Here is a 20102-nt window from a genome sequence, read left to right as displayed (position 1 = left end):
TGGAAGTGTCAAAGGATCTCAGTAATATTCCCACTACATCAGTGCTTCTGCAGAAAAACAACTAATAGATGAAGAAAAAGTTCTTGTTGATTTCCTTACAATGACTTTACCTCAAAGGTATTTGATTGGTTGTAAAGTCCTGAGTTGGGGAAGGTGCTGTATAAACGCAAGCTTGCTCTCTCCTTCACATATTGACTAACAAATTGAGGCAATAATGTTTCAAGAAATATGCAAGTATTTAATTGCTTTAGAAGACTTTTAACTATACTTTTAGCTCATTTGAAGGTTTTACATTTAGATATAGTGAAATTGTAAAACAATAGAGTACTATAAAAATCTGCTTCTACGTTGTCTATACAAGAATAAAATTAGTTGAACCTATAATGACATATGTTCACCCATTTAAAACTATGGTAAAGTTGGAGTTTATTTTCAAATCAGAATACTTTGTATCAGTGACTTAGCATTGAAGCCAGAATTTTACTTCTGCAGACTAATACTACAATGCTATTTGGTTGGAATACAGGTGGGAGAACATGGAGCTAATTTGAGTGGAGGACAACGGCAGAGGATCAGTTTGGCACGTGCTCTGTACAGTGACAGGAGCATTTACATATTGGATGATCCACTCAGTGCACTGGATGCTCATGTGGGAAACCACATCTTTAACAATGCTATTAAAAAGCAGCTGAAATGGAAAACTATTCTCTTTATCACCCACCAGCTCCAGGTAACTTACATCATGGGTAAAGGAGATACTGTCATTATGAAAGAACAAGAATCTTTGAAGCAGGCACACAAACTATGAATTAAGGTTCCTTGTATGTTTTTTTTTATAAATACAGGTTTTATCAGTACTGTACACACTGAATATTGTATCATTGCACAATTTATTTCTGAAAATTGCTTTTCTAAATAATCCGGTTTGAGACAAGATTGTAGTTCCAATATTTTTTTTGCTTATCGGGCCTTTCCACATTCACATCAGCGACTGTGAAGATAATGTTTTATTGTGATTACGACTTGCATAAATGTCAATGTTTGTGGAAGGAGCTGATATCTGTCGATCACCATGATGTCTTTATGTAAATTGCTCGCAATTATTGTATTTCAAAAAATGGAGTTCAACTTTCACAAGTATAAATTTTGTGTAACACAACTTGGATTTTCCCTTTTAAGTTGATATTTGGAAATGGCATCCATGGTAAACCTTATGTTATGATCCCAGCTGATACTACTGGACAGTCGGACCCTGGAGTGGAATCTCGGCTAAGTAGATCAGAACTTTTGTTTTTTTTTGTTTAGAGATGTGGGTGAACAGAGTTGCAGGACTGCCAATTAACATTTACAGATAGATACAGATTTGCAAGGATAACAAGTTTTTAAAATGTGTCTTATACTCTAATGTTCTCAGTAAATACACAGTCCTTATAAACCAACAGGTGAACCGTGGTCAGACACACCATACTCTGAAACCAAGTGGCAGGTGCCACTCAGTATAACCCCTGTGGATTTCTGATCAATCCCCAAGATGCTTGTCACACTGTAAGCCAACTAGTCTCACTGGAGCCCTGACTTACACAAGGGTTTCCAAGCTCCACTCTCAAAGAGCACGTTTGGAATCTTCACCCAAACAACGCTTACTTTAGGATGCTTTCAACAAGGATCCACTTCCAGGATTTCAGTCTGTCCTTTCGGTATTCATATGCCTTGAATTGCCACATGCATTCAAGTTTTCACACAATCTTTCATAAAACCAGCCATACCAACAGGCCACCACTGCTTCAAGGTTGTATTAAGATGTCACCAAACTTCTGATTTATCTCTGGTCTGACTTCTCATCTAACTGACTTTAAATCTGGTTCTTGCAGTTTTCCCTTTAACTCTGAGCTCTTGCACTGCTTTTTACTTAAATTCTCCTGAACAGGACCTTGTTTAATTTGTTATTTTCTTTAACTTAACTGTCTTCCTGAAGCATCATTCTTGTCCCCAACTCCCTGGTTTTTGGACTATCGTAGAATCCCCACAGTGCAGAAGGAGGCCATTCAGACCATGAAGTCTGCCCCGACTCTTCAACAGACCATGCTATCCAGGCCTTATCCCCATAACCCCATGTATTTACCCCGCTAATCTCCCTAACCCATACATCCTGGGACACTATGGGGCAATTTTGCATGTCCAATCAACCTGACCTTACACATCTTTGGACTTGCTTTCTTTTTTTTTCTGGAAAGTCTACTTTGTGCAGTTTCCTGTTCCTGTCCATTTTCTCCTGTTTCCAGCTTTAAAAAAAATTCTGTCCCAGGGTGGCCCTGGTTACTAAGCAGCAACCTAGTTTTCCTTTAAAACCTATTTGCTTCTACATCATAAACTCTCATTGCCATACATGCACCTAGACCAAAATGAAATCATTAATCCTTTCAAATACAGAAACACAAAATTAAACTTAAAGCTAATCCCTATTCCCAATACCCACCAATACAAATATAAATTATTGAAAACCACCTCTGTTTCCTGATGCTTGCTATGCATCAAAATACTCAGCTGGAGACCTCTTGGAAAAAGTGTGCTATTGGAAGCAAATGTTGGTGCTGAAATTTTAACTGCCGCTTCAAATTAATTCATTTGAGAGGGCATATAACCTAGTTGGAATGTACCAGGAATTAACCTATTATTTAGTTAGATAAAGGATTTTTGTTAGTCTAGACACATATTAGTTTTACTTTGAACAACTTGTTATGAAGTACTAAATAATTGAACAGTGACGTGGATCTGTATTTATACATTTTCTATCAGGGAAAGTGACAGCTTACTTAACTCATGCATAGTTAATTCTTGAACTATTAATTGCCAGGTTCCACTCAAGATCATTGTAGCATGATGACTTAGTTTTAAAGCAATCTGCATGCTAGACATCGCAATCTTGCCTTTGCAGCCCAGATTTTAAAAACTTCATTGCTTTGGAATTGCATTTAGTACTTTTGAGTTTGTAAATGGTGATTGGGAAGAACAAGGAACAATGGAAGATGTGACACACCAGAGGAAGTCTTTTAAATCTTATCAAAGCTACCTTCTGATATGGCTCAAGTCTAAGATGTTCATCAGTTTCATTGTTCATTGTAATGTTTGTGCAGATTCATGTTAGTTTTATTGTCATACAACTTTCATCGTTGCTTATTCTTGGTAAGTACTTCTCGGCTTGTTTCAAATCAGGCTGAGTGCCAAGAGTGCGATTTGTTTTCTTTTAATGGGATTGTCAAAGACAAATGAGGCGGCAAATCTGACGTTCATGAAGTTGTCAAAATTGATTTAACTAATGAAGATGTCTCAAAGGAAAGTTATCTACTACTTTCAATTTTTAAGCAAATGGTTGATTAACCATTAAATCCATAAAAGTTGAATTTAAATGAGAACAAAATAGTTTTTTTGCGGGAAAAATCCTTTTGTTATAGTAATGGAACTCAACAGGAGGGTAGGGATGTTTGGCCATGATGGATAAGGTGAAGCAGGAAAACAGAAGATTATGGCAACTTGGAGTTGCAGGGGTAAATGTATTACAAGCCGGTAAGTTGCTTTGTTTTTCGGTTTAGCACAAATGGCAAATAACTTGTTTGTTGCTAACTGGTGAGAAGTTTTTGATGGAGCATAGTGTGCCTGTACCATTATTTACGTTTGGTCTCAACTAATAAAATAGGATTAAGGAACAATGTAGTTGGACATCTGTGTGTGAGTTGTAAAAATGCATTAGGAATTAATTTATTCTCTGTCTAACTTGAGCAGTATTTGGTGGACTGTGATGAGGTGCTGTTAATGAAGGATGGCTGTATAACTGAGAGAGGGTCTCATGAAGAATTAATGATCTTGGATGGTGATTATGCAGCAATGTTCAACAATCTACAGCTGGGAGACACTCCACATGTTGAGGTAATTTTGTATATCAACGAAATACAACTCTGGTGTATTCTGTGTATAAGACATGGTCACTGTGCGAAGTCTGCATGTTTTCCCAGTGTCTGCGTGCGTTTCCGCCGGGTGCTCCAGTTTCTTCCCACAGCCCGAAACACAAACTTGTTAGGTGCATTGGCCATGCTAAATTCTCCCTCAGTGTACCTGAACAGGTGCCGAAGCGTGGTGACAAGGGGATTTTCACTGTAACTTCATTGCAGTGTGAATGTAAGCCTATCTGTGACTAATAAATTTAAAAGAAAATCCTATTGTGTGGAAGAGGCCATTTGGTCCATTGTCTTCAGCGATTCAGCTTGACAGAGTAACTTGCCCAGATCCACTCACCCACCCTATCCCCATAACCTCACACATATCCCATGGCTAATCCATCTAATCTACACGTTAGGACACCAAAGCGCAATTTAGCATGGCCGATCCACCTAACCTGTTCATTTTTGGACTATGGGAGGAAACTGGAGCACCTGGAGGAAATCCACATGGGGAGAACGTGCAAACTCCACACGGATACCCAAGGCTGGAATTGAAACCGTGTCCCTGGCGCTGAGGTAACAGTGCTCGCCACTGTGCCGGCCCACAATAGATTATGGTCTATTAAAATGCTGGGTAATCTTTAGATTCCAGATACTATGCTGATAGAAGGTGTGCTGATCTTATCTTGTACACCTTGCTTATTTGGCTGTAATGGGTAACACATAATGGTACAATGTATCCCATTCAGGAAACAAAATATTGACCTGGGCACTCAAGATATGTATAAGAATAAATAATTAACTTTCAAAACAGGAAAGCGATCAGCAAATATTTAAAAATGGAATTTAGGAAAGTGTATTTTGGTAGCTTAAAGAATACCACTGGTCATCAGAAACGCAACAGTGCAGAAAGATTCCTGGAGGTGGAAAGAAACCATTTTGTATAAATCTCTGATTTTATTGGTACCAGTCGCATTTAACAACAAGGCAACCAATGAATAAACAAGGCTGATTAAAAATGAAGCACTGGGTGGTAGAAGGAAAATAGGATTATATGAGGAATAAATTAAATCTTCCTTCCATGGCGGCAAAACACAGTGGAAAAAAATTGGATGAAAAGTTTTAAACCAAAGTTTAAAAGCCGCTTCTGAGCAAAATAGTCCATGCCAAACACATTTCAGTGCACTCCCAATCAGGTATAGATTATAGCAAGCCTAAAGCAACCCCATTCCACATCATGCATTTTGCCAACAATTTACTTCAATTTACCTGTGCTGAGCAATCAGATACCCAAAAATGGACGAAAGAAACAAATCATCACTAATAAAGGAATTGAAGTATGCAAGTCTAACCAGTAACAGTCTGGCCTTCTCTACGGACCAGGATAAGAAACTGCAAAGCCATGGGCAGACAAAGTATGTGATAAATTATTCAAGCCCGAGGATGCAGAGACCTTCACCTTTACTGAGCAGAGACTCTTTTCAACTGCAACTTCCCCCATCTGCACTGTCCCCCCTCCCACAACCACTGCCCCTCCTCGAAAAAACAATTCAGGCTGAAACAGAAAGCAACTATGCATCTTGCAGTTCCTCACCCAGGACAAGTAAAAAAGCAAAAAATAGGTCTAAAGAAGATGTAAGTGGGACAAGCAAAGTCATCACAAACTGTTCCTATTCAAAACAAAATGTGACTCGGATGATCTTAATGAACTTGGGTGTTGAGTTCAGAAGATTAACATGCCTAATTGGAAGATGTAGTGCTGATCCTTAAGTTTGCTTTAAGTTTGTTGAAATAATGTAGGATAGAAAGATAACCATGGAGTGGGACAGATAATTAAAATGACAAGTTATTGACGGTAAACTTGGGGTCACATTTCCAAACTGAATGCAGGTATTCCATAAGCTGTTACCCAGTCTGCATTCGGCCTTCCCAATGTAGAAGAGATCACACCGTGAGCAGTTGTACGCTAAATTGAAAGAAGTAAATTGCACTTTGACCTGGAAGGAGTATTTGGGACCTTGGACAGTTGGAAGGGAGGTTCTTTTGCATGTTCTGGAAGTTATTTTTAAGTAATGTCTTTGGCTGAATGTGTTTCTTTGAGGCTTTTTGAACTCAAAAGCTAAAGTTAAAATGAATAAGAAAGGTTATTAAAATCAAGAAATGCTGAAAGTGATAGCAAGTTGAGATTTTAAAAGCCTGAAAATTGTAAAAGGGAAGACTGAAGCAACCATGGAGATCCTGGGAAAGAATGTGTTCGAGTGGGAAACTGAATTGTAGCATGCAGTGGTCTGAGTTTAAAAGGAACAAGAAAGCTGAGCTTTTAGGCAGCAATTACCATGATATCTGTTGAAATATATAACTGGTTATCTTAATAGTTTAATTTAATCTTACAAATAGGGTTTTTTAAGTACTTGCAGCCAATTGCGTTTCATATTCATTGGTTAAATTATCGAATAGCTTTGTCCTATTTGCACCTTATCCACATGCCATGGTAAAATTACATCTATATGACCAATAGTTAAAGTTATACTATTAATTTTGACATGGCTGAGGATGATTCCGTTGTTTTCAAACATAATGTTTTCTACATCCTGAGACATTTCTCTCTCCCTTGATCACCAAGCCATTTTAATTATCATTGGGCTAGTATGGTTTATTTTGAGTCTAAAGCTTGATAAGCAGCAGATGCTATCTCCTTGGTAAGGCCCACTCAGCAATTTAGCAGAGAAAGCAAATGCATGGAGTTGTTATTGAAACTACACATTAACTACCTTCCATCAATGCCAAGATCAAGAAGTACTTTAGGACTCCTATTACTAATAAGTCAGCATAAAGGTGCAAATCTGAAAGCCCTACCATCAGTCTTTTGCACCACTGATAGAACATAGAACAGTACAGCACAGAACAGGCCCTTCGGCCCACGATGTTGTGCCGACCTTCATCTGAAACCAAGATCAAGCTATCCCACTCCCTACCATCCTGGTGTGCTCCATGTGCCTATCCAATAACCGCTTAAATGATCCTAAAGTGTCTGACTCCACTATCACTGCAGGCAGTCCATTCCACACCCCAACCACTCTCTGCGTGAAGAACCTACCTCTGATATCCTTCCTATATCTCCCACCATGAACCCTATAGTTATGCCCCCTTGTAATAGCTCCATCCACCCGAGGAAATAGTCTTTGAACGTTCACTCGATCTATCCCCTTCATCATTTTATAAACCTCTATTAAGTCTCCCCTCAATCTCCTCCGCTCCAGAGAGAACAGCCCCAGCTCCCTCAACCTTTCCTCATAAGACCGACACTCCAAACCAGGCAGCATCCTGGTAAATCTCCTCTGCACTCTTTCCAGCGCTTCCACATCCTTCTTATAGTGAGGTGACCAGAACTGCACGCAATATTCCAAATGCGGTCTCACCAAGGTCCTGTACAGTTGCAGCATAACCCCACGGCTCTTAAACTCCAACCCCCTGTTAATAAAAGCTAACACACTATATGCCTTCTTCACAGCTCTATCCACTTGAGTGGCAACCTTTAGAGATCTGTGGATATGGACCCCAAGATCTCTCTGTTCCTCCACAGTCTTCAGAACCCTACCTTTGACCCTGTAATCCACATTTAAATTTGTCCTACCAAAATGAATCATCTCACATTTATCAGGGTTAAACTCCATTTGCCATTTTTCAGCCCAGCTTTGCATCCTATCTATGTCTCTTTGCAGCCTACAACACCCCTCCACCTCATCCACTACTCCACCAATCTTGGTGTCATCAGCAAATTTACTGATCCACCCTTCAGCCCCCTCCTCTAAGTCATTAATAAAAATCACAAAGAGCAGAGGACCAAGCACCGATCCCTGCGGCACTCCGCTAGCAACCTGCCTCCAGTCCGAAAATTTTCCATCCACCACCACCCTCTGTCTTCGATCAGATAGCCAGTTACCTATCCAATCGGCCAACTTTCCCTCTATCCCACACCTCCTTACTTTCATCATAAGCCGACCATGGGGGGCCTTATCAAACGCCTTACTAAAATCCATGTATATGACATCAACCGCCCTACCTTCATCAACACACCTAGTTACCTCCTCAAAAAATTCTATCAAATTTGTGAGGCACGATTTGCCCTTCACAAATCCGTGCTGACTATCCCGGATTAATCCGCATCTTTCTAAATGGTCGTAAATCCCATCCCTAAGGACCTTTTCCATCAATTTACCAACCACCGAAGTCAGACTAACCGGTCTATAATTACCAGGGTCATTTCTATTCCCTTTCTTAAACAGAGGAACAACATTTGCCACTCTCCAGTCCTCTGGCACCATCCCCGTGGACAGCGAGGACCCAAAGATCAAAGCCAAAGGCTCTGCAATCTCATCCCTCGCCTCCCAAAGAATCCTAGGATACATTTCATCAGGCCCAGGGGACTTATCGACCTTCAGTTTATTCAAAACTGCCAGTACATCCTCCCTCCGAACATCTATTTCCTCCAGCCTATTAGCCTGTAACACCTTCTCTTCCTGAAAAACATGGCCCCTCTCCTTGGTGAACACTGAAGAAAAGTATTCATTCATCACCTCGCCTATCTCTACTGATTCCATACACAAGTTCCCACCACTGTCCTTGACCGGCCCTAACCTCACCCTGGTCATTCTTTTATTCCTCACATAAGAGTAAAAAGCCTTGGGGTTTTCCTTGATCCGACCCGCCAAGGACTTCTCATGTCCCCTCCTAGCTCTCCTCAGCCCCTTTTTCAGCTCATTCCTTGCTAACTTGTAACCCTCAATCGAGCCATCTGAACCTTGTTTCCTCATCCCTACATAAGCTTCCCTCTTCCTTTTCACAAGACATTCCACCTCTTTTGTGAACCACGGTTCCCTCACTCGGTCATTTCCTCCCTGCCTGACAGGGACATACCTATCAAGGACACCCAGTATTTGTTCCTTGAAAAAGTTCCACTTTTCATCAGTGCCTTTCCCTGACAGTTTCTGTTCCCATCTTATGCCCCCTAATTCTTGCCTAATCGCATCATAATTACCTCTCCCCCAATTGTAAGCCTTGCCCTGCCGTCCGGCCCTATCCCTCTCCATTGCAATAACAAAAGACACCGAATTGTGGTCACTATCTCCAAAGTTCTCTCCCACAACCAAATCTAACACTTGGCCCGGTTCATTTCCCAGTACCAAATCCAATGTGGCCTCACCCCTTGTCGGCCTATCCACATATTGTGTCAGGAAACCCTCCTGCACACACTGCACAAAAAGTGCCCCATCCAAACTATTTGACCTACAAAGGTTCCAATCAATATTTGGAAAGTTAAAGTCCCCCATGACAACTACCCTGTGACCCCCACACGTATCCATAATCTGCTTAGCAATTTCTTCCTCCACATCTCTATTACTATTTGGGGGCCTATAGTAAACTCCTAACAACGTGACCGCTCCTTTCCTGTTTCTAACTGCAGCCCATATTACCTCAGTGTGCATATCCCCCTCAAAGTGCTTTTCCGCAGCCGTTAAACTATCCTTGATTAACAATGCTACTCCTCCACCTCTTTTACCAGCTTCCCTACACTTACTGAAACATCTATACCCCGGAACGTCCAACAACCATTCCTGTCCTTGTTCTACCCACGTCTCCGTAATGGCCACAACATCGTAGTCCCAAGTAGCAATCCACGCCCCAAGTTCATCCACCTTGTTCCGGATGCTCCTTGCATTGAAGTAGACACACTTCAACCCACCTTCCTGTCTACCGGTACCCACCCTTGACCTTGATACCTTCCCCAATACCTCACCACCCTCAACACTGACTTCCGGACTACAACTCCTTTTCCCACTCCCCTGACAAATTAGTTTAAATCCCCCTGAAGAGCCGTAGCAAATTTCCCTCCCAGGATATTGGTGCCCCTCTGGTTCAGGTGCACCCCATCCTGTTTGTAGAGGTCCCACCTTCCCCAGAACGTGTTCCAATTATCCAAGTATCTGAAACCCTCCCTCCTGCACCATCCCTGCAACCACATGTTTAAGTGCACTCTCTCCCTGTTCCTCAACTCGCTATCACGTGGCACCGGTAGCGTACTGTTGTTTGTTGTGAAGGTTGAATCAGAAAATATGTTAGATAACTTACACACCAAGTATAGTTTTCTTCAAGTACTGTAAATTAATCTTCTACATGCAAATATTCTTCTCAGCCCACCCTGGTATCTCTTTTCTATTTAGTTTAGTTTATGAAAGGTTCGTTGCTCTGAGGGTCTCACTTCTCAGCTTCTTAAATCATGGTAAGGTCATGGCCCAAGAAAAAGGCTGCTATAGACACTAGAATGGAGGTCAATTGACCAGATAGGGTCCAGAGTTCCTAAAAGGACATGACCACAGTATATCCTATTTATTTGTAGATTTGTCAATGTTGAGGTTGAGGAAACATTACTTGAGAAGTAATCTATTTCCAGTTTTAGTATGAGGATTCATGACAATGTGCTCTTGAAACTTTCAAACATGAGTAGATGAGAAGCACTATTTAATTGCATGTGGTAACATATTTACAAAAGTGAGAGCCTTAGATTTTCTGCATTCTGCTTTCTAAAGTCACATCTTTGGCTATTTTTCAGGTAAACAACAAAAATAATACTAACAATTCCTTAAAGAAATCTCAAGAAAAAAGCCAGACCGGATCTGTGAAGAAGGAAAGAAATACAGATAAAGCAGCAGGTATGAATTCATAACAACAGCCATAATGCCACTAGTGTAGGAATGTAGTGAAACATCCCAAGGCACTTCACAGAAATGTAGTTTTTTTTTTAAATGTGCTGAGCCAAAAAGAGAGATTTTAGCAGGGGTGGTCAAAAGGTTGGTCAGAAGATGGCCTTGAGCAGAGTCTTAAAAGGAGGGAAAGTAGACCGAGGGCAGGAATCAATTGCTGGTAAGGATATGGTGTTCAAGTGCACTCTTCAACTGCAAAACAACTTTAAAGTGCGAGTCACTTAACAAAATTACTAACTTCAGATGCTAAGGGAACTCTCAAATCTAGTATCTGGAGCCATTTCAGTTGATCTTCTCAGTGTCAACATAGAGTGACACTGTGAAGATTGTTAGGGACCAAATCAGAAACTCCACGGTATATTATGAAATTCCCTTGACCCCGATCTTATTTAATTTTGGTATTAGTGTTTTGCTCCAGGTGTGATTTTTGTTGACCCGCTTGGTAGTTTTTATTAAATAAACTTTATTTAAGAACACAGTTAGAATATAACAAAAAGAATTAGCATTACTTTTACCAATTAGAATACTTCAACATGACAAAGTGTAATTCTTAACAGCTGTCTATCTCTATAGTTCCAATTTAAGCAATATCCCCATAACCATGAATCCTATTTCAGAATCATTTAGCACCAAAAGCACATATGCTAATGTGGATGCTAGATTTCCAGCATTTTAACCCATCTGGACAGATACAGAAAGGTACTTGCTTTCTGACTCCCATACAGCAGTCTCCAAGGAAAGATTTACCTTCAAGCAGCAGAGCTTGAGAAGAGACCTATTTTCTGGCAGATCCCAGTCTCCAAATCCAGAGACCCAGCCATTCTCTCTACAGTTCAGAAACAGCAACTGAGCTGGGTTTCTCTCTGAGCTTAGCCCCGTCCAGTCACATGAACTTTCCTGTCAAACCTGAATCAAGCCCCACCCTGAAGAGCCCCAGGGGAAAACACTAAAATAACAATTCTACATTGGTCCAGATTAAAACAAACATGCTAGCAATTAAAATCAATTATGTTGCTACAGCAACAACAGTGGCTGCTGGGTACAAAGAAAACAGCACTGATAATAAAAGAAACTGCTTAAACAAATCCTGCATAAGAAACATGACTCAAATACATTTCTTAAAGGCACAGTATCATCAAAAGATGTAACCTAACATATGCATTTAAAAAGTACCTTGTGTCAAAATATCTCAAGGGTTTCACAATGTGAATTACTTCTAGAATTCTGTCAAATGCGTAAACATAACACATTCAGTGGCAGTACAGTCTCGCAATGAGATGTGACCAGTTGATCAGTCGTAGAGCTATGTTGTCCAGGGCATCTGGAGAATTTTTTGTTTTGCTTCAACATCCTCATCTAAACAAGAGCTTTGGTTTAATGTTTTATTTGAAGGACTGGGTCAAATGCAATCTTCCTGTTTCCAGATACTCACAATCTGCAGACATAAATCCAGGTTGTCGTTGGAAACCTTAATTTTTCTGCAAATGGAGTTTACATTTGGTGTTGGGTTCAGTAGAGTTTTCATAGTGAGAGACTATTGCAGTAACCTGGGGTGGCACAGTGGTTAGCAATGCTGCCTCACAGCGCTAGGGACCCAAGTTCGATTACCGGCTTAGATCACTGTCTGTGTGGAGTTTGCACGTTCTCCCTGTGTCTACGTGGGTTTCCTCCGGGTGCTCCGGTTTTCTCCCACAGTACGAAAGAGGTGTTGGTTAGGTGCATTGGCCATGCTAAATTCTCCCACAGTGTACCTGAACAGGTGCTGGAGTGTGGCGAATAGGGGATTTTCACAGTAACTTCATTGCAGTGTAAGTTTACTTGTGAAACTAATAAATAAACCTGTACAATTTCTTTTTTCCCTGTTGTAAAAACTGATTCCTTTTTAAAAATAAAATTTACAAGATACCTTCAACAAGAGTGTAGCTGACAAAAATTGGCAACAGCAATAAACAACTAATATAGTTAAAGTCCAGCCAGCAACTCCACTTAAGACTAACCAGACTTGGTATGAACTTCTATCTGGTCATAGTATCTCAAAATATTAGGATGGGTTTTATCTCTATCAAAGGAAGTTATTTTATAGTTGAAGGTTAATGGATGGTCTAATTGATTAACCTTGTATCCATAATTCAAAATAGCTACTGGTGGGTGTGCTTTCAAGCAGCTCAAAACTTCTGTTTGTGGTTTGTGCCTGTAGAACCAAGAATGCCATACATTTCTGTGATTTGTTTTTACCTTCCCTTTATCCCCACAACCCCCAGCAGTGGGCAAATGCTTTTAAAGGGCTATCATAAAAGGAGTTATTGAATAGCTTGGGCTTGTACTTGCTGGAGTTCAGTAGAACGAGGGGGAATTTGATCGAGGTATATAAAAAGCTAAGGGGGATTGATAAGGTGGAATTGAACAGATGTACCCCCTTGTACGACAGTCTAGAACAAGAGGTCATAAATGTAAAGTGAGTGGCGGTTAGCTTCAAAACTGAGATGTGGAGAAACTACTTCTCTCAGACTGATGTGAATCTGTGGAACCCTCTGCCCCAGAGTGTAATGGAGGCAGAATCAATCAACAGATTCAAGAAAGAAATAGGTATGTTTCTGATGAAACGCGGAATAAAGGGCAATGGGAAGCAGGCAGGAAAGTGGAGTTGAGACCAGAATAAGATCAGCCATAATCGTGTTAAATGGTGGAGCAGGCTTGAAGGGCTGAATTGCCTACTCCCGCTCCTAATTCCGATGTTCCTATGTTGTGTGGTTTACATTTTTTATGAGGAATAAATAACTATGTTTCTAAGGATGAATAAAAAATGTTACTCTGTTAAAGCAGACTGAAGTTTTTTCAAAATTAGCATTTACTATTGGATTATTTACTCCCCAATATTTGTAAGATACTAGATTATTCCGAGTGTGAAACATGCAGAGCAAACCTTGTTTGTAATATTTTAGTAATTTTCAAGTAAAACAATATTGTTGTACTTCTGGGTTTTTATTCTTTTTGGGACATTTTGGGTTTAGAGGGTGTTCAGCATCTCAGACCATTCCTGTAAGTGATCCTTTATTCACAAGATCAAAAGGTTCCTTTATCTGCCCTATTCATGGGTCATTTGTAGCCTGTCCTGGCATTAAATCTAAAGTAAGAAGTCTCACAACACCAGGTTAAAGTCCAACAGGTTTATTTGGTAGCAAATACCATAAGCTTTCGGAGCAGAGCTCCTTCGTCAGATGAAGTGGATATCTGTTCTCAAACAGGGCACAGACACAGAAATCAAATTACAGAATACTGATTAGAATGCAAATCTAATGCTGTGTCTGTGCCCTGTTTGAGAACAGATATCCACTCCATCTGACGAAGGAGCTCTGCTCCGAAAGCTTATGGTATTTGCTACCAAATAAACCTGTTGGACTTTAACCTGGTGTTGTGAGATTTCTTACTGTGTGCTTACCCCAGTCCAACGCCGGCATCTCCACATCATTAAATCTAAAACCAGGTATTTTGGTTTATAGATTATGTCTTCTGCATGCATGTTATGTTCCTTGATTTTGGAAGACAATGGAAAGAGCACTTCACTAAACAAGGCTATATAATGGAAATCAGTTTAGTAACTTATCAATAGTAATTAAACAAAAATAGCAATACCATACATTTAAAGGAGTTATAAGTTCCTGTAATAAATTTCACAAGACTGATTTGCCTGAAGTTTCTCTCTTTGGCTTAACAATCTATCCCATGACTAAAGGTGCATTGCACAATCTTAAACAGACTGAGAAATAAGTTTAAATGATCAGAATGTAGGAAATTTAAATATATATTGTGATAGATATTAAGAAAGGAGTTGATATATCATGGTTAAAATGCTCTATTTAGTTTCAGCAGTATTATGTAAATAATTCTGTCACAATTGAATCGGTTAGGATTATTTGTAGTTCAAAGCGTGAAGTTTTGTATTTGCAAGAAAGCATGTGTCAGAATCCACAAAGTTTTTAAATTTGTTTTGCTGATTGAAATTTGTTGTCCCATTCATCAGCAGTAATCAGTAATTAAACTGAGGATATATTAGTACTATGTTTAATAGTAGCTAATGTACATGTTTCCTTTTATTCTGTTTCTAGATCAGCTCGTACAATCGGAAGATAAAGGGAAAGGTTCCATACCGTGGGCTGTGTATGGAGCATACATCCAGGCAGCAGGAGGCCCTCTTGCATTTTTCCTTGTGATGATCCTTTTTGTCCTGAATGTCGGGAGCATTGCCTTTAACAACTGGTGGCTTAGCTTCTGGATCAATGCAGGCAGTGGGGTAAGAAGTAGGACTGTGTTGCCAGTATCTTTAAAGAAAATATATATTACAGGAAACAATAATTAAATTGAACTGAAATTGATTACTCTGTACTCATTTTGAATAACTTCAAATCAACATCACAAGAACACATTACCTAGTAATTAGCACATTGCTGTTTGAGAATTTGCTGTGTGCAAATTATCTGCTGCATTTCCTATATTACAACAGTGGATGCACTTCAAAAATACTTCATTGGCTGTAAAGTGTGATGAGATGTCCAGTGGTGCTGAAAAGTACCATATAAATGCAAGTCTTTTTATAGCTTTAAAATAAAATAATTTCCATGCCTCAACATTTTTAGTTGGCATTTTTCCCACTGGTTAACTCTATTGTCAACTTCTATCAATAACCTGCCCAACTTGGGGAAAAAATATCCACTGTCTCTGAACGTCTTCTTGTACAGTCACCATTAAAGCATGACACCATGCCTCTAGTGTCTGTTGCGTATAACGTCACAACCATTTGCTGTTCTTTATTCCTTTGCCTTATTGTCAGCTGCAGTTTATTCTGTTGCTAACATGGGAAAATATTTCACCACTTGTTAATCTAACAGTTAAATTAAATGATTTTTTTAAAATAGCAAAACTTTTTCATAGATTTTCAGAAGTGCTTGTGACTTCTAAAACAAGGTCAGCTTTTGAAATGGGAGTTGTGGATTTATTTTCAAATTATTCATATTGGTCAGCTACCTGAGTTGATCCCTACCCCTGCTATTGGATAGATGTTGCCATGAGCCTTTCAAATATGGATGAATAGGAAGAGGATGATATGCCATAAAACTACCAGCATTGGTGAATTCTGCTCATAATTAATTAGAAAGCCAAGTAAAAATTATGCACTTACAAAAACATGCATTTTAAGCTGCATGAAGTAGAAGGTGAAGGATTTCTATTTTTGCTTTCATGGGATGAGAATGTCATCATTTGTTGACCATTCATAATTGCCCTTGAGAAAGTAGTGGTGATCTACTTCTTGAACTGCTGCAATGTGCCTGGTGTGGGTACTCCTAATGAGGGTGTTAGGAAAGGAGTTGCAGGATTTTGTTTTTGTTTAATGCTTTTGATCCTGTGTTGTGTAACATTTGAGTACATTTTGATGCTCCTGAGTGTTGAATGTTTCCAGACTGCTAATTACATCTTGGCTGAATCATCATGGTGCACTATACCCAATACACCTAATCACTCTGGTGAGTAAAGCCTAAAAATAATGGAAAACTTACCAATCTGGTTTGGGTTAGAAGCAAACTGAAGTTGACGTAATTGTTCACTTCGCCTTGCCTAACCTGTAACTCTTGCATTTCTCTCATCACCCCAACCCACATATTCCTTCAATTGCTCTTGGCATTGCATTTCCTTCAAAAGTCTAGGTTTTTTTTTCGTTTTACCTACTTCTCAATTGTATAAAACGAGATGTATTTCAAATCTTGTTTAAAAACATTGGGCAAGATCTTTCCGGCTCATTGCGCCAGTCGATCGGCACAGCAAGTGGGGAAGCTAGCATACAAGGCTTTCGCACCAAGTGTGAACCAGCCTCACGCCGAAAGCCATTTTCCCATCACGGCGCGACCTCTCATTGACTAGAATCACTTATGGTCCTCACTAATGGGGACCACATGTGATGGTGACGCCGGGAGATCAGAGGCCATTGAAACTCCATGGGGCAGTGCTGGCCTGGCAGTGCCCATGGGGCACCCTGGCACTGCCCACTGACACCATAACTATGCTGGGCAGTGCCAAGTGGGTGAAGCCTGAGTGGGGTTGGGATAATGATGGAGGGGGAGGCTCGGAGGGGAGGGAGCTCAGTTGGGAGAGGGAAGGAAGAGGAACATGGGGCGATTCGGGACACCCGCGCAATGGCACCCCAAGCAGTCTGCAGTCGGCTTCACCAGCGAGCTTAGGCTTCGAACCCCTCAGTGATGAGAATTGCACTTCTATCCAAAAAAGTAACAAGTGTCATAAGATTGCATTTTCAAACTTGCTCAAAAAATGTCTAAAATTCTTCTGTTTTCTCGCTTGTTTGGCACTTAGAATTTTTTTGGAAAGATCTCGGCCCTTTTTAAAACTCTCAAAATAAATCCTACATTTATGTAACACCTTGCATAACCTCAGGACATTCCAAAGCACTTTTCAACCGATTAAGTATTTTTGAAGTGTAATCACTATTTCAATATAGTGAATGTGGCAGTTAATTTACATACTATAAGCTCCCACAAGCAGCAGTGAATTAAATTCCCAGGTTGTTTATTTTGGGTGTTGATTAAAAGATAAAAGTTGCCCAGAACATAGAGGCAGTTCCCATGACACAGAAGCAATATCTGATCACTTGTAATAACTTGCAGTCTCTTGTGACAAATTGGTGTGGAAATTTTGATAAATAGTGCCTTGGTAAACAACCAAATTAATTTGATTTCAACATCCAGGTGTCTACTGAAGTACCCAAAACTGATTCAAATATGAACATATTTTTGAACCTTGGAAGTAGTTAACTCAGTGTCCCCATTTCTGGTCAGATTTACAGTTTAGAATTTTGAAAATCTAGGAGTGTGGATTTAGAATAGACAATTTAGTGCTGTTTTCATTCTTAAAGTTACAAACCGCATGAGTGGACAGCACAAGCCCTTAAACCATCTCCTTGCTTGCTCCAAAAACCAATTCAAATTGAATCCAATTCATGATCCCTACAAGAGAGACATACAAGAGAAGAAAAGGCATTGCACCCTACCCAGACCTTGATTTGACGCTTAATCTTAGCCAAAAGGTCGAGAAATGTGTACAGTGTGTTCCCTAGTATGTGATTAATTTTATTATGTAGAGATGCCGGCGTTGGACTGGGGTAAGCACAGTAAGAAGTCTCACAACATCAGGTTAAAGTCCAACAGGTTTATTTGGTAGCAAATACCATAAGCTTTCAGAGCACAGCTCCTTCGTCAAATGGAGTGGATATCTGTTCTCCAACAGTGCACAGAGACACAGAAATCAAGTTACAGAATACTAATTAGAATGCAAATCTCTACAGCCAGCCAGGTCTTAAAGGTACAGACAATGTGGGTGGAGTTTTATTGCCACTGGTAGCTGTGAATCACAAGGTTCAAGACCCCCTCCAAGGCGTGAACACAAAAATCAAAGGTGACACCCGAATGCTATACTGAGGGAGCATTATTTTATTTATTTATGAGTCACAAGTTGGCTTACATTAGCAATGCAATGAAGTTACTGTGAAAATCCCCTAGTCGCCATACTCTGGCACCTGTTCGGGAACCCAGGTCCCTGCCGCTGTGAAGCAGCAGTGCTAACCATTGTGCCCCGTGCCACCATGCCGCCCACATAATTACACTGTCAGACTTGGCATGTTTTGGACGGGACATTAAACAGAGGCCTCACCTGCTTGCTGAGGTGGATGTAAAAGATCCACTAATGGCACTATTTTGAAAAAGTACAAAGCATTATTGACAGTGTCCTGGCCAATATGTATGACATAATCAACATCACAAAAAAAATTATCTGGTCATAGAAACATAGAAAATAGGAGCAGGCGTAGGCTCGTTGGCCCTCTGAGCCAGCTCTGCCATTCATTATGATCATAGCTGCTCATTTAGCCTGATTCCGCCTTCTTCCCAAATACTTGGATCCACCTTCGCTCCTTAGACAGCACCATCCAAACTCACAACCACTACCATCAAGAAGGAAAAGGACAGCAGATGCATGAGAACACTGCCATCTACAAGTTTCCCCTCCACATGACTCACCATCCTAACTTGGAACTATATCGCCATTCCTACATCATTGCTGGATCAAAATCCTGGAACTCCCTCCCTAACACTGTAGGTGTACCTATGCATATGGACTGCAGCGGTTCAAGAAGGCAGTTATCATCATCTTATTAAAATCAATTAGGGATGGACAATGAATGCTGGCCTAGCCAACGAAACACACATCCCTTGAATAAATAATAAAAGCCCATATCCACTGGACTACCTGTATCATCCCCCTCTATTTCATCATCAAAGAACTCAATTAGCTATTGAGACATGATTTGCTTTTAATAAATATTTAATAATAAGGTGCTGGCTGCCCCTTATTAACCCACAGCATTCATTTACCTTCTCTCTCAATCATCCCTCAAAGTTACATGACTATTAATTGTATGGCATGTTTCATGACAGTGCCGCATCCTTGGTAAGAGCTTGAGTGGAGTCTATGAATGTACCACTGTATAACATTCAGACTACCCATTCATGATTAATTTGTGCATGGAAACAGCCTCTTGCTTTAAATTGCAGCTGCGTTTGCTACCACTGCAAATGCAAGGTCGTATTCACCAGACATGTAATTGCTGTGCCTGTGATCACAGAATCCCTACAATGCAGAAGGAGGCTATTTGGCTCATCGAGTCTGCACCGACTCTTCGACAGAGCATCTTACCCAAGCCCTATCCCCGTAACCCCACAAATTTACCCCACTAATCCCCTTTAAACTATATATCTTGGGACACGAAGGGGCAATTTAGCTGGCCAATACACCTAAACCTGATGTCACAGCCTGTGACATCTGCATCACAGAATAGGGCCATCTTTAATAATGAGCGATGTAAATATATTTTACTAAGTGAGCACCAATAAAATGTGTTTTTTCACCCTTGTTGAGGATTTCAGTTTTCACAGAATATTGAACCCCAAAATCTCAGTTAACAATCCTAGGATTGTGATTTGCTCGACGCCCCACTTGCTGCCTCACTGGCTGTCCCAATCCCACCTCTCACTGCCATCTTCTCTCCTGCTCACTGTCCTGTTCCCTCGCTGTGTACAGTGGGGGACAGCAAGCGGGCGGTGAGAAAGGGGTGACGAGTGTTCAAAGGGTGCACAGTGATGACACGAGCAACATTACATATGCACCTATAGATGGAGTGGGTACCAAATTCCTGTTTGTACAAAAATGATGTCAACAGTACCAACTTTCTGTTCCAGAAGATGGCGTTTAGTTGCTGCAACTTGGTGTGATCAAATAACGTGGTTCATTTTGATTTGGCATAAATTATGGAGGAATTCATTCTAGCAAGAGACTATTGTAATATTCC

General features: G+C 40.3%; 1 protein-coding gene across 2 annotated transcripts in view; it reads left to right on the top strand.

The window, feature by feature from the left end:
* abcc5 (ATP-binding cassette, sub-family C (CFTR/MRP), member 5) overlaps positions 1 to 20102 on the top strand; it is a 110532-nt gene that overhangs the window by 59930 nt on the left and 30500 nt on the right. For both annotated transcript variants that reach the window (XM_078206917.1, XM_078206918.1), the window contains 4 exons: positions 527 to 730; positions 3781 to 3924; positions 10546 to 10645; positions 14803 to 14987. In XM_078206917.1, coding sequence (XP_078063043.1) covers positions 527 to 730; positions 3781 to 3924; positions 10546 to 10645; positions 14803 to 14987 — 633 coding nt within the window. The remainder of the gene's footprint in view (positions 1 to 526; positions 731 to 3780; positions 3925 to 10545; positions 10646 to 14802; positions 14988 to 20102) is intronic.

The sequence above is a fragment of the Mustelus asterias genome, chromosome 3 (genome assembly GCF_964213995.1).
Source record: "Mustelus asterias chromosome 3, sMusAst1.hap1.1, whole genome shotgun sequence".
Taxonomy (NCBI): domain Eukaryota; kingdom Metazoa; phylum Chordata; class Chondrichthyes; order Carcharhiniformes; family Triakidae; genus Mustelus; species Mustelus asterias.
The sequence above is the reverse complement of the archived record's forward strand: the minus strand, read 5'-3'. Positions and strand labels throughout refer to the sequence as shown.